The sequence below is a fragment of the Schistocerca piceifrons genome, chromosome 3 (genome assembly GCF_021461385.2).
Source record: "Schistocerca piceifrons isolate TAMUIC-IGC-003096 chromosome 3, iqSchPice1.1, whole genome shotgun sequence".
Taxonomy (NCBI): Eukaryota; Metazoa; Arthropoda; class Insecta; order Orthoptera; family Acrididae; genus Schistocerca; species Schistocerca piceifrons.
The window spans coordinates 941,862,304-941,877,581 of record NC_060140.1 but is presented as its reverse complement, the minus strand read 5'-3'; the positions used below and the strand labels follow the sequence as shown (position 1 = coordinate 941,877,581).

Below are 15,278 nucleotides of genomic sequence, written 5' to 3'. Positions count from 1 at the left end.
GAAAGGAGAAGTTGCAGGGAAAGCTCACATTAACTACTACTTTTTTTGTACATCCTTTTCAGCTCTTCCCATTTTCATGACCAGCTAAGAAACATGTAACAGGCAGAATTTGTAGCCAAGTTGTTTATGTACTGCAGTGTTGATAATCCATATGATGCCAAAATCTAACTAAAAAAGTAAAAGAATAAAGATACAATGAATTACATAGCTATTTGTGTTAAGGAGTTGTAACTGATTCAAGACTGCATATTTAATGCCTCTGGTTGGCATAGTGTTATGATTATTTATGTTTTATTTGCTTACTGTAGTTTTGTATTGACTTAAACTGCTATTTAACAAAGTATGTGAAGATAGAATACACAGTTTTTGCATGATAGTCAATCTTCTGTTTTAACATTTTTGCATGATAATCAGTGTGTTGTCTTGACGTAGCTGTTTTGTTGCATATCATTTCTAGGCATGTTTAATTGTGTTAGTGGCCACTCTCTTAGTAGACTGACTCCATGTGGATAAGAGGAATGGTGATGAGTGCCTTATCCACGAAGTCGTGCTTTACGCGTCAGCTCCATTGAGAGAAAAAACAACCTGGAACAAATTAAATGGTTCTGTAGGAGATAAAAGGGTAAAATAACACATTATTTATATTATTCACATCTTGAATTTCAACAGTTGTGTGAAAAGTAGTGTTAAATTTTTGCTTAATGCATTATAATAGATAAGCAAATAAAGAATGCATACATTATACTTGTCATCTAAACCTATTAAATGAAACTTTGTAAGGAACACAAAAGTAACTGTTCTGCACATAACACTTGTAAATATATGTCTTATTCTCAATTTTTTCTCTTTAGCATCTCTGTAGCATTTTCTTTTTCTTGTAACTGTATAATAATTATTGACATTATATGTGGAGTAGCAGTTTGCACTGTAGTGGGGTAATATTTGTTTGTATAAAAATGATAGTGAATGTTCACACTGCTCTTCTTGCTGCTTGCTGTCAGAAAGATAAGTGACTAATAGTGAAGTTAACCACTGTTGCAACACCAGAGATCAACTAATGAGTCCGCACATGCATCATCATGAATAAAAATTAAATAAAGCAAGAAAAACACTGTTCATTAAGTGCAGTTGGATTTCAAAATATTAGCTACATCACTATCCAGGGGTCAACCAATGCATCCACCTCATTAACCCAAAATGAAATCAGTCACAAGTTTAATAAATCTGTAAGGGCAGGAATTTGTATGTAATAATTGTTACTTCTCACAGTGATTTAACGTTTTTGCAGACTGAGTTTATCGCAAAAAAGAATGAACAAAATATCCTTTCACATTTTTCACAATAGATTATTATTAACATAATACTTGTCAGTGTGAGAATCTAAGTAAGTTGACCAGTGTCACTTGCTCACTTAACCTTTCAGAAATCCATGAAAATGATTTAAAGTGCTTCAGCACACTTGTAAGTTGACGTTCTGTGATTGCAAACTAATGAGAACAGGGCTCAGAAGTTTAGATTAAGTTCCCTAACCTGAAATTATTCAGCGTCCTCATTCCGAAAAAATGTCTCAAAGTCTTTGCGATCAACACGTGAGAAATATTTACGTGTCCAACCAATCAATTTACTCAATGTGAATTTTTCCAAGTCCGCACAAGCTAAAAACATTTCAGAGTTCCTCACGATCATCACATGCAAAATTTTTACAAGGCCATGACTAAATGCACACATGCAGCAACATCCAGCTGCACATACATCCTATCTGTTTGTGAATTCCACTCCAAATGACTGTCAAAATCTAAGTCCCCACACAAAAATGTCAGTCATTAATTATACCCTCACGCTGATGAGAGTCCAGTTCCCTTATATCTGACTCCCAAAAGCATACAGAAATTGTAAATTTAATGATATGTATACACATTACACATGGATTTGGATGCAAATTTCATTAGCTTTTCAACGCTGTCCATTCTTCTCATTTAATGGTTTTCTCACAAATAGAGTTTTTGTTCATATGTGCACTATTTTGCATCGTTGCATCACTAGTAAATGTTAAACTATTTACAGTCATACATCTGTAAATACCTCTATTTACTAATGCAACCACTACTTTCACTATTTCATGTTTTATATACGTTCAGCGTGTAATGTGAAATACGTAGTACTCACAGAAAACCTATTACAACAGCTTAATAGTATTCACTGAGACCTATCCTTTGTATGAATTGCTTAAGGCATTAGTGAGTTGTTAATTTTTAAAGATCATTTCATTTCCAAAACATTTAATACTTGTAAACTATATCTCATAGCAAGTGGGCATCTTCACTCATGCCCTCATCTAATTTTTGTCTTTAAAACCATGTGAGTGGCTTCTCTGTCATTGGTTTGGTTTAGTTTTTATGTAGAGTTTCTATTCTTTCATATTTTCTTTATTCAGTTGGTTTGGTCATGGTAGTTACCCTCCCCAGTTCATTCAAACAGTCAGGTTTTCCCACTGCACAGCCTGTGTTTGCAGTCAGGATTTCTCATGCTTTAAGTTCTGCCAATCATTGCTTGTCTAAGATGCTGCCACCTACTGACAGAGCCCCCAAAGCTTGTCTGGCTTGGCATGGCCCCTCAGCCATCAAAACACACTCTCTTGACTGTCATAACATTCACTGCTCGAACTGCTAGCATTACAACAAGACACACACACATGGGTGTGTATGTTGTTCAAGTTTATTGTATGCAAATCCTGGATGTGCCGTCTCAAGTTCCATTCTCTCTTCACACAATATGTCACCACTTACCAGCAAGGCAGGTGCAAGCCAGTTTCTTTGTCCTTAACATAGTTTCGTTTTATAATTTTTGGTATTGCGTCAAATCTAATGAAACAAAAGTCACATGTATGTTCATTTGTGCACCTTCATCCTACTAAATAAAAGTGGGTGAAGCCACAGGTACCCATTATCGCTGTGAAGTGCAAGTTGTTATGCAGCCAAATGCATATACTGAATATCAATGTGTCAAGTACCTAAAATGGAAGAATTAGTATGTGGACTGATATTATCATTCTCTATAACTGATAGGCAGTGTTGTGTACAATTTACCACTATTGTTCTGTATTCTCACCACCCTGAAGAGTTTTCTTCAGTTGTACCACAAACGTAAATAAGTCATATTGTAACAGATGCACAATCAGTGTTAATTTTTACTTTCATACAAAATTTCTTTGTTCAGTAGCCAGTTTACTGGTATGGGATTTCATTGTGGAATAGTTGCTTGTGAGATTAACATCGTTTTTTTATGATGTATAGTAACATTTTTAGCTGTGGTAAGAATGATCAGTTCACTTTAAATGGTATATCACACCTTTTTGCTTCGTCCCATTCTGGTATGTTCCCGTTAGATTTTGTTGTATTGTCACTCAAGTACTATAGTCAGTTTGGTGATCTGAAACCTCATATCTTTAAATTTACAGCTTAAGAGGAAATAGACAATGGCTATCTTTTTTCTACAATTTCTTTTTAAAATTTGTCCTCTTATTGCAAATGAAGTGATACTTAATAAATTTAATTTTATTTCTTGTTAGAGGCTGTTGACACATTGATTAACATTTATTTGTCTTGGTTATCATTTTTTGGCCTATAAGACCATAATCAGGCACCATCAGTGAAAGTTAATATTATAGAACAATCCTAAGTTCTTTTTTTCCTTTCATGAACATCAAGTTATTTTACCAGATGGTGACAGAAAAATTGAGTTGACATGCACTAAACATTTTTGAACATGTTGCAATAGGTATTCAATCAGATTGGTATAATTGTGAAGGATTTTTACTCCATTGTTATAATGGTGCTACACTTGAGAGGAGTATAAGTGGCAGTTGAGGGTCAATAAAAGAAGGATTCCATTCTGCAGAAATCTGAAATCTTTGGACAAATAGTATATTTGCATCAGCACCCACCCCCAACCTTTGCTTTCCCACAGTTCTATAGCTAAGTAACAGGCAGTGCTCCATTGTTGATCAGGAGCTGGCTGGAGCTGTGCAAATCAAATACAGTGTTGTCACATAAGATATGCCAGTGAGAGGCACATTTTCAAGAACTGTCATTGTGCTATAGTGCTACTTGGAGACCACAGTGAAAATTACTGTAGAAATAGTCTCACAGACGAAGGGAACAGTTTCTCATTGACAGCTATAGACGAAGGAATTTGAGGACTGGAATGCTAATTGCACATTTTAATTGGCACCTACATGGAGGATGGTGGGAACAAAAGCTTGGGATCGGCTCATAACACCTTGGCTGCTGGGCTAAGCCACACCTCTTCTCTCAAAGCAGCCAGCTTATAGCTTAAAAAAGAAATGAACATCTAATAAATTAATGCATCACAGAAGTGAGCTGAGAATTGTTGGCAGGTTACTAGAAGGACCAGGTACAGTTTCTTTGCTCCATTTTGTAAATAGTATTGACAAATCACTGTGCACAACACCATACACAAATCAACACTATATTCACAATGGCCACTTATTGCTTGGGCACACAATATTACATAGCTAAGGTTGGTACCGAGCATGAACATTCCAGAACAGCACGAAGTCAGCTGACTTTTACCAATCAGAGTGAGACCAAGGTGAAGTGTGCAATTGGTAACTATTGCCTCACCCAACCACTACTTTGATTGTAGTTCGGTGGAGAGCTGTGTACATTATTCCAATTTTTGAGACACTCTTTCATATCTAGAACATAGATTACATCCACATTAAATTTTTGTCCCAGGTAAAGGATAAATTTTCTTCAGATAATGAAATCAATGTAAAAAGAAGAATTTAATACATGATTGTTCTTTACAGAAGCAAACGGAACAAGCAGATGCCTGCAGTGCAAATGGTTCAGTACACTGCTGTCCATCGAGCAACAAATACATTGCGCTCTTTGTCAAACCAACGTGATGCCTGCACCGTTCCATCAGAAGTTGCTTCTTATAAAGTTCAGAATTCCAGCCCAAGCAATTCATTATTAAAAACAACCGTTCCTAGGTCAGTATGTGCGTATTTATGTATTGAAATCAATAATTCTCTTACAGAGTGTAAAAACCACCAGGTAGCCATAGTGTTCGTATTTAGGTGAAGCTAAATTTATGTAGCTTTTGGCAAGCAATGTATGGCAGTTAACTTCTTATTTGCTCCACTGCTATGTTTCTATGTTGAAGCAGAACATTGACTTCAGTTTTTCAGGTAAGAAACAATTAATGATCATTTATGAATGTGTCTATGTTGTTGAAAACATATAGTGCAAAATATCAGTTAATAAGCTGCTATCAAAAAGATGTAAGTAATGTCTTATTTGTTAGTTGTGAAAAATGTATGCATCCTGTTTTAGAGATGAAAATAGCAGTTTCACATTAAAACAGTCTTCATGGTACCTGCAGGTATGTAATTCAGCAAATTCCACTTCTCTCTTTCCCTTGATGGCCAAGAGTGAGTATCAGCAGGTGATAGGAAGATCATTGCAGATCACTGGAGTAATAAAGTAAAATATGGTGCTGTCGTCATTCACCTCCTGGGCTGTACCAAATGACAAACACCTCTCCTTCATTGGTTGAGTATGGGTATGATGAATCCAAGGTTCCTCAGCTGGTGACTTGCAAGTCCTGCCAGTCTTCTTTAATTAAACTCTGGGCACGCCTCAGCAACCACTGTGTGGCACTGAGGTGGAATGTTGTTGTCAGAGAACAGCGATCTTGGCTTAACTGCTTAGATTGTGCTTTGTAGATGGCAACCTCAGCGTAACCTGCAGAGTGTTGGTCATATAAGGGTTATCAAGGCAAGTTGGGCTATTTGTAGGTGAACACTTATTTGCCTAACTGCTTGTAGGCTGTAAATGGAGCCTACATCAATTAATAACCCTCCCAGCAGTTTAGGTGGTCTATTGGGCAGTATTAACCCTTTGCACTCCATAAGGCACACACATGATGGCTCCGCGTGCTCGTATTTAAATCACCGCCGCCTGGGCGGCAGTGCACTGCAGAGATTTTCGTGGATCTCTTTGTGGAAACAATGTGGCCGCTGGCCAACATTTGGGGTATACATTAAAACAAAATGTGTGCTTTCATTCATATATTTACGTAAGCTTTTACAGTACAAAACTTTCCAATGTGTGGTATTTTTTGAAACACTCTTCAGGGCGGAGAGCATGTTTCGCAGTAATACACAGTTTCACGCCTACCACCTTTCTTTTTTCTGTCTGAGCACACTGCACAATCCTTATGCTTGTTCCCAGGAAGCTTGTTGATAATGTGCAACTTTCCATTCAAGCGTTCCTCGTCATCAGAAGTTGAACGACGTCCTCGTTTCTGTCCTTCAGTTCTTTCTTCGGCAACTAATCCTCTTGTAACACTTTTACGGAATGCTTTATGAGATGGTATTGTCAAGTTGTTTTCCTCACAGTGGTTCTTGTATAGTAAATAGCTGTTTACAAGTCCTACCTCCAACAGCCAGAAGTATAGATTTCGCCACCACTTGAGACTTTTCATTAGAAAACCATAACTGGAAATAAAATGGTCAGATCAATCAACTCCACCCATCTTTGAAGTATAATCAATAATCACATTTGGTTTCTTTATTTCTTCCCTTTCCTTTCTGGTTCTCCTTTCTATAAGTGACACTGAGTTATTGGCTTTTGTAGAAAGCATGAGAACTGTTCGTTTATCTTGCCATGCCATGTTGTTGCGGAGGCATTTTATTTCGTGCTTCCTTAGACGCAGAGCTCCTTTCTTGATTGCACCTGGAAGGTTTTTGTGATTGGCCTGAATCATTCCTGTGAGATGCATGTTCTGTTTCAACAGTTCATCAGCTAATGCAACACTTGTATAAAAACGGTCAGTGTGCAAATGATACCCTGATTGCCCTGTAGCATTTCTGATATTAGCTAGCAGCTGAAGAACTACTCTCTCAGAAAAATTCAAGTGTGGACAAATCAATGACTCAGTTGTTACAGTGCCAAAATAGGGTCTCAAACTGCAGATATAACCATTTGATGAATCCGAAATTACATAAACTCTGAGTCCCCATTTTGTTGGTTTTTGAGGATTGTACATTTTGAATAATACACGACCCTTGAACGATACTGTAGATTCATCAGCAGCTAAATACTGATATGGTCGATAAATTTTGAGAAACGTGCCAGACAAGTAATTCAGTACATTTGTCACTTTACTGAGACGTGACTGAACCTGACTTGTTGACATGTGTAGCACTCGTCAGATTAGAAACCTGAAGTGCCCAGAAAATTTGCATAAATCGTCGGTGACTAAAATAGTCTGGAAAGAAGTTGGATGATTGTAACCATTCTCTTGAAAAAAAGTCCTGAAAGTTCTTACACTTTTGTAATGCCATATTCAGTAGCACACCGTGGAAGCATTTCATTTCTTCCATGGTAACATTTCTCCAGTCCCACCATGCAGAATGTTGTGGAAGCGGTGTCACTTTACATATTTTTGATGTAGCATGTCTGTTTGTTTCATCTGCTATTTGTTGAAATAGGTTATCTGTAAAAATTAATTGAAAGAATCCGACGGGTGATGATGGAACAGCACTACTTTCTGTTATAAAACCACACTTTGGTTTGTCAAAAGAAAAATCTGTGAAGTCAGTGTCAATGTCGCTCCACATTCGCCATGAATCCTCTGCTGAATCACTAGAAACATGCACATTGTCACTGTTTTCTTCGTCATTGTCACTCGAATTGTTTTGAAATGAATCACTATCATAACCAAAATCATTTTCACTCTCGTTTTCACTTAGAGATTGCTCTAAAAGATGTAAAATCTCTTCTTCAGAAAGAACTGTACGTGAAGAACTAGCCATTTCTAGCGCGTGGACTTGAACTTAATAATTACAATCTTTGACTTAACACAGCTGCTACTGTTCGACACCGAGTTAACACTAGTTCTCCTAGATGGCAGCACACTGCAGCGATAATGCCTAGTAGACGCAAAATAAGTCTGAGAGCTTCGAAAAGTCGTGTCGAATGAGGCTCAACATCAGAGCGGAAAACAAATTTCGCGATGTCGAGTGGCACTCAACATTGGAGTGGAAAGGGTTAATACCCACAAGTATAGAGAAAGAAGATCCTAAGTACATACTATATGATGTGGTAGATGAAACTGCAACATATTTAATCTTCCAAGGTGAAAAAATAGCAAATATTTGAGTCAGTGCAAGGTGTGTTCCTCAAATGATGCATTAGACTTTTTTCTGACACTGCTATTTGCTGCAGAGCAGTCTAACTGACTGGGAAGGATAGAGGCGACCCTTAGCTTTCAGCAGTAGGTTACTAAATTGTGTCTGTGCTCATGGGTGGTTGGGACAGCTTCTTCCATGAACTTCTACCTAATGGTCACTTAAAACTTAAGATGGAGAAAATGTTAGAGCAATGCTATGTACTAAATTTTTGTGTGAAGTTCAACAAGACCCCTCTGGAAGTTTTTGGAATGGTTAAGGAAGCCTTCAGAGACAATTTCCTTTCCAGACTGCTGCTGAACAGGTTGGTGAGGCCCATGCAGGACACCCGTCAACAACACAAACCTACAACAATGTAACTCGTGTGCACAAGTTCCTGAATTCAGATCTTTGAATAAGTATTTGCTTGATGTTGAAATTTCCAAAAACACTTGTTTGTCAGATTGTACTGGAGGACTTGGCCATGCAGAAGATTTGTGCAGAACCTGTGCCCAGAGTTTTTATTGATGCACAAAAACAACACCATGTGGAATTGTTTGAAGAACTCAGGCAACTCTGTGAAGCTGATCCCAATTTCCTGGATAACATGATCACTTGGGGTAAGTCACAGGTGTTTCAGTACAATCCATAGTCAAAGAGGTAGAGGGCAAAATGGCACCTGACTTCAGGACTGTGCCAGAAGAAGACTTGCAAGAGTAAGTCCTGGATGAATTCCGTGCTCATTTGTGGTTGTTTGTGTGTGTGTGTGTGTGTGTGTGTGTGTGTGTGTGTGTGTGTGTGTGTGTTTAAGAAGAAAGGAAAAGAAAAGAAAATAAAGCAAAGGGGCCAGTGCACCATGAGTTCGTATCTCTGGCAAGACCAGCAGGTTTCTGTTTTACAAGGAAATGCTCCAGACACTGAATCACAGGATCACCCACATCCAAAAGGAGTTGTGCCTTTCGTGGAAACTGCACCAAGACAAAGTGCCAGCTCATGCTGCCTTTGTTATCAAGGACTATCTGTCCTGGATTGGTGTGACAATGGTGCCGCAACCAACCTACCATCCTGACCTGACCCTAGTGGACTTATTCTTCTGTCATGAGCTGAAAAGGAATCTCAAAGGAAAGCATCTGGAGTTGGTGGCCAACATGTTGTGAGCTACATTGAAGCCTTTGCTGAAGAGCATCATGGTTGAGGGGTTCCAAAGAGCTTATGATGCATGGAAACCATGCTGGCAAAAATGTGTTGATGCAGAAGGGTCATAATTTGAGGAATTTTAAGTTATTGAACCTATCCAATCAATGAATTTAAAAAAAGGCACATTACTTTCCAGACAAACCGTGTCATCCTGGAGAATGTGTCTAAGGGAAGAACTAATAAAGGGTCCATACTACTCTTCAAGGGCTTTACTAAAATAACAGGGAGAGATACCACACAATAAACTTAGTTTTGATGTGGGCAATGGGAGTGCTAAGAGTGTTCTTGTTTTGTCTCCCTGGTTAAATAAAATGATATCAAAATAAACACCCATTCAACAAAGAGACATTGTGTAGATAATCCACCTGTGAAGTCTGTCAACAGTTGAGAAATGTCCGTAACAAGCCGTGTTCATTAGTAAACAATGTGTTTACTGTAATTAAAATATAGAAAGCAAGTTCAGTAAATTGTCTTCCTTATACATACATAAAACGCTGAAGAGATTCGAAGGATCACTGAATCAATTAAGAAACTGCAAAATGGTACACTCATGGTGGGGCAGCAAGCTGCTAAACAGCAAGTCACCAGGAGAATATGGTGTGATTACAGGGCTACATACCACTCTAAATTATAGCAGTGGGAGTCAGCTGCAAGACTGTAGTGCATCTGGACACCAACGAATGTGAAGTGTTATTGAGGTCAGAAATGTTATGAAAAGAATAAACTATGAGCCTGAAAAGGAAACAGCCCTCATTAATTCTGCCATTTTATGTATGACAAGTTACATGTGTAAATTGCAGCAGAATTCATCAACCTGAAGAGTGGGCGTTTTATACCTAACCCTATGCAGTGCTTTAAATGACAACATTTTGATTGCACAACCGTAGGATGCAAAGAGCAGGCGACAGATGGGAGATGTGGAGTGGCTGCTCACAAAGGAAATTATCCCTGTACAGCTACACCCATGTGTGTGAATTGGTTGCAGTACTGTCCAGCTGGGAACAGGAAACAATTAGTCTTCAAACACCAGGAAAAATGTGCAGGAAATCGAGGCCACCCAAAAGACCCATCCAGCCTCCTACTTTTGTAAAGTCATTCATCTCTACTTCTGTAAAGCCATTTACCTAACAATAAAGCAAAAACCAGTTCTGACACACAAAGAGTGACAGCTGATGAAATCACAACAACCTACACTGTAAATGTAGCAGCAAGGCTGTGCCACAGACTAAACCAGTATGCACACCTAAGACAGAAACAATAGTGTCAGTGTGAAATATTGTTGCAAAGAGCAGTGCCTCCTCATGGCAAGCAGGAAGGGAGCAGCAAAGGGGGAGGGGGAGAAGAGGAAAATAGAGAAGCGGAAAGGCCTATATAGGTGTGTTGACAGGATAGAAGGCATGTGTAGCACTGGACTGGGAGCAGGGAAGGCGATATGCGGGTGGAGAACTGGGACTGGTGAAGTTTGAGGGCAAAGAATATCTTGCAAGGAGTGTACCACTTGTGCAGTTCAGAAAAAATCGGTGTTGGTGGGAAGAAGCAGTTATTTAAGTGAAGCACATCATGTGGGGGTCGCATGCTCAGCAACTGGGTGGTCCAGCTGTCTGTGGACCACAGTTTGGTAGTTGCCATTCATGTAGACAAACAGCTTGTCAGTTGTTGTACACAGATAGGAAGCAACGCAGTGGTTGCTGTTTAGTTGGTAGATCACATGGCTGCTTTCACAGCTGGCACTGCCTTTGATGTTGTAGGAGATGCCTGTGACAGACTGGATTAGGTGGTTGTGGGAGGATGTATGGAATAGGGCTTGCAGGGATTTGAGCCATGGGACAATGAACTGGGAGCAGATGTGGAGCCTGTGCCATCTAGGTTCTTCCCACCTACACTAGCTTTTCTGAATTGTGGAAATGGGGACTCTTCCTAGAATGCATCATTCATTCCCGTAACCCCCTTGGCCGCAACCTTCACTAGTCCCTGTCCTCCATTTGCCTATCCCTTTCCCTGGTGCCATTCCAGTACTACACAAGCCTTCTATCCCACCAACATACATACACACACACACACACACACACACACACACACACACACACACACACAGTCTTTTCCTTTCTCTGCTTCACTTTTCTCTCCTCGCCCCCCCCCCCCCCCCACTCCGCCCTGCCCCCTCCACAGCACACTTCCACAAGTAGCACTGACATCTTCCCCCACCCCTACCCTGCTGTCTGTCCCTCCCCCTCCCTTCCTAGCACCTCTTCCATACCCTCACAACCTAACCCAGCCAGATTGCTGCTCATCTCAGATACAGCTGCCGTTAAACTGTAGCACTTGGAGACAACAGTGGCCATGTGTGTGTGACTTGTGCTTGTGTGAATGTGGATGTTTTTTCTACTTCTGACGGAGGACATAGTTTGAAAGCTGAACATGTCAAGTGTTATTTTCCATTGTGCCTGTCGACATGTCAACACCTCCATCGTGAGGTGAGTAGCAATCTGTTCTTTTTATACTGTTGTTCTTCCATACTGGACTTTCCATTGTTTGATGAATAGTGATTTTCAAGTACTGTACACCCACAATAAAATATTTTTTAAAAATGAGTTAGACTTACAAAACATCTTAAGTTTCATAATAATAATAATGATAATAATGTGAGTAGGTTTACTGTTGATTCCTGTGGTCATGAATATTTTGGAAGTATTTCATAGAAGTCTGGTTAATTAGTGAAATATTTTAATATACCGGGTGATCAAAAAGTCAGTATAAATTTGAAAACTTAATAAACCACAGAATAATGTAGATAGAGAGGTAAAAATTGACACACATGCTTGGAATGACATGGGGTCTTAGTAGGAAAAAAAAAGCAAAGTTCACATAATGTCCAACAGATGGCGCTGGACAGCAAAACGTCAGTGACTATGCCCGACAATCGTGTATAAAAGGAGCTGTAATGAGAGAGAGAATCAGATGCACCAGCAGTCGCAGCGTGTTGACGTTACCTGAAAAGGCGCTTTTAGTGGATCCTATCACCATAGAAAGAGGATTTGAACGGGTAAATGTCCGTTGACAAATGCAGGTGTGGCGAGAATGATTTCGAAGTTCAAAGCCACGGGTTGTTTAGACGATAGACCCCGAAGTGGCCAACCGAGCACAAGGTGTAATGCTGCTGAGACAGTTCAGGAAGAAATGGAGACTGTAGCGGGTTCGTCTATGTATGGGGAAGTCAGCACTCGTGCAGTCACACGTCGCACCGGCATTCCATACACTACTGTTTGGTTGGCACTTAGGCATACCCTCCAATGCTATCCGTACAAAATCCATCAGCATCATGAACTGTTACCTGACAATTTAGTGAAGCAGAGGGCATTTGCGGTATGGACGTTTCAAAAGATGGCGGAAGATGACGATTGGTTGAGTAACTTGTTGTGGACCGATGAGGCTCATTTCATGCTCCGAGGGTCTGTCAACGCCCACAACTGCAGAATTTTGGCCACCGAAAATCCTAGAATTGTCATGGAAACTCCATTGCATGATGAGAAAGTCACGGTATGGGTTGGATTTACCACATCTACTGTTATCGGGCCTTTTCTCTTTGAGGAAATGCGTGATTCTGGTTTTGTAACTGCTACCGTGACAGGTGAGAGGTACGCCAATATGTTACAGAATTGCATCATCTTCAGCCTGGCTGATAAACACCAGCTGGAACGTACGATGTTTATGGAGGATGGCTCTCCACCCCATATTGCTAGACACGTGAAAGATCTCTTGTGCGCGTCATTTGGTGATGATTGTGTGCTCAGCCGCCCCTTTCATCATGCTTGGCCTCCCAGGTCCCCAGACCTCAGCCCGTGCGATTATTGGCTCTGGGGTTACCTGAAGTCGCAAGTGTATCGTGATCGACTGACATCTCTATGGATGCTGAAAGACAACATGCGATGCCAATGCCTCACCATAACTCCGGACATGCTTTACAGTGCTGTTCACAACATTATTCCTTGACTACAGCTATTGTTGGGGAATGATGGTGGACATATTGAGCATTTCCTGTAAAGAACATCATCTTTGCTTTGTCTTACTTGTTATGCTAATTATTGCTATTCTGATCAGATGAAGCACCATCTGTCGGACAATTTTTGAACTTTTGTATTTTTTTGGTTCCAATAAAACCACATGCCATTCCAAGCATGTGTGTCAATTTGTACCTCTCTATCTACATTATTCCGTGATTTATTTAGTTTTCAAATTTATACTGACTTTTTGATCACGTGGTATATTTCGATTAAAATATGTGCCTTCAGAAACTACAGGATGGGTAAAATAAAAGTTGTCCTGGAAATATTTATAAGACTAATGTGAAACTCATCCTTAGAAGGCTGGAGAGATGGGTGGAGGAGAAAAGTTTTGGTTTCTCAACAGAGATGTCTGTATTTCCCTTCTTAACAATTCATATTCCGTTTCCAACTTTCCTAAACTGAGAATTAGGGACCCTATACCTAATTTTAAAGAAATCCTAAGCCTTTTCAGGCTCATCTTCAGATGACACATGGAGAAGCTTATTGCTATTCTGATCAGATGAAGCGCCATCTGTCGGACAATTTTTGAACTTTTGTATTTTTTTTGTTCCAATAAAACCACATGTCATGTGGTGCTTGGCACCGGAGATTGCTTCATGCAGCAGTTTAGCATGAATGCTGGATGGTTACCAGCAACAATCACTGTGTATAGTAACAAATAATAATAATTATAATAGTATATAGTAGTCGATTCAGTGCCTGATAGGCAAAGGCAATGGAAGCTGCCGGTTGGATGCGAAGACAAATACTTGCCATACTGAAGCATGAAGCAACCTCCATCTCACAGCAACATGCTGCAGGCATGAATATGTAAACTTTTGCTGCCACATTTGAAAATGAGCTGAAAACACTTAAAAATTAGTTCATGCAAATAAAGAAATGTTACACAAGTGACTGGGTCACAGCTATTATAATTTATATTCACTGCTATAAAAAGATTCATTATACAGGTAACTTAGTATATTACAGAACTCAGCTGAACAACATTTAATTATATTACTATTTGCTTGATCATAATCACTTAAATATTTATTTTTAGGCATTGATAACATTGATTATTTCTTTTGAAAACTGTATGTAGTTCAAATTGACCAAACTTTTTATGAACTGCTTTCCTTGGAAACAGTAAGACTGTCATTAAGGATGTGTTCAGATCTGCACTTGACAACAGATTTAAAGGATGACGTTTTTTGGAATCCCTGAATTATTTCCCATTGTTATGTACAAATTTGAAATTTGGCTCAAAGGTGCCTGCAACCTTCAACGCTTCAGACATCAAGATGTCAACAAATGCAGAAAAAGACCAGAGTGCCGGATTTCATGTGAGGTGTAAGGTGGGCCAATGATGTCACGTTTGCACTGAATTTCACCACATTTCTTCCCAAGAGCACTATGGACATGTCACACAATGGAAAGGTTGTCACATCCCCTCTTACCCACATTTTATCTCTTCTTTTGATTCCTTCACAACACCCAGCATTGAAAGCACATTGTTTTCTTATATGTGGCCAAGGAAAACAATCCAAACACGCTGCCACTCAGAATCAAAATGAAAAGGCCTCAGGTGAAATAAAGGGCATCAATGAAACCATGTTTTCCATTGAGGCATTGATTCGCAAACATTTTGTGGTCAAAAATGACAGTTCACAGTGCGATGAGCAACTGAAAGATGTTCTTGAGAATCTTTGACACCCAGCAGACACTTCAAACCTTCTCTAAAGACGTCGTGGGCCAACAACCCCACCAAACCCTTAGGTGTGCAGTATGACCACAATTTTTTCTTTGGTGCACAGCGTGGAACCACAGGAGACCATTAA

At 39.6% G+C, this 15,278-nt stretch overlaps 1 protein-coding gene across 3 annotated transcripts in view; it reads left to right on the top strand.

Moving 5' to 3' along the window:
• LOC124789814 (epsilon-sarcoglycan) overlaps positions 1–15,278 on the top strand; it is a 101,738-nt gene that overhangs the window by 73,050 nt on the left and 13,410 nt on the right. For 2 of the 3 annotated variants that reach the window (XM_047257296.1, XM_047257294.1), the window contains 2 exons: positions 4,832–5,017; positions 8,664–8,820. In XM_047257296.1, coding sequence (XP_047113252.1) covers positions 4,832–5,017; positions 8,664–8,811 — 334 coding nt within the window. In that variant the 3' untranslated portion in view covers positions 8,812–8,820. Of the gene's footprint in view, positions 1–4,831; positions 5,018–8,663; positions 8,821–15,278 lie in introns of those variants that run through there. The other variant, XM_047257295.1, reaches the window with a different exon arrangement.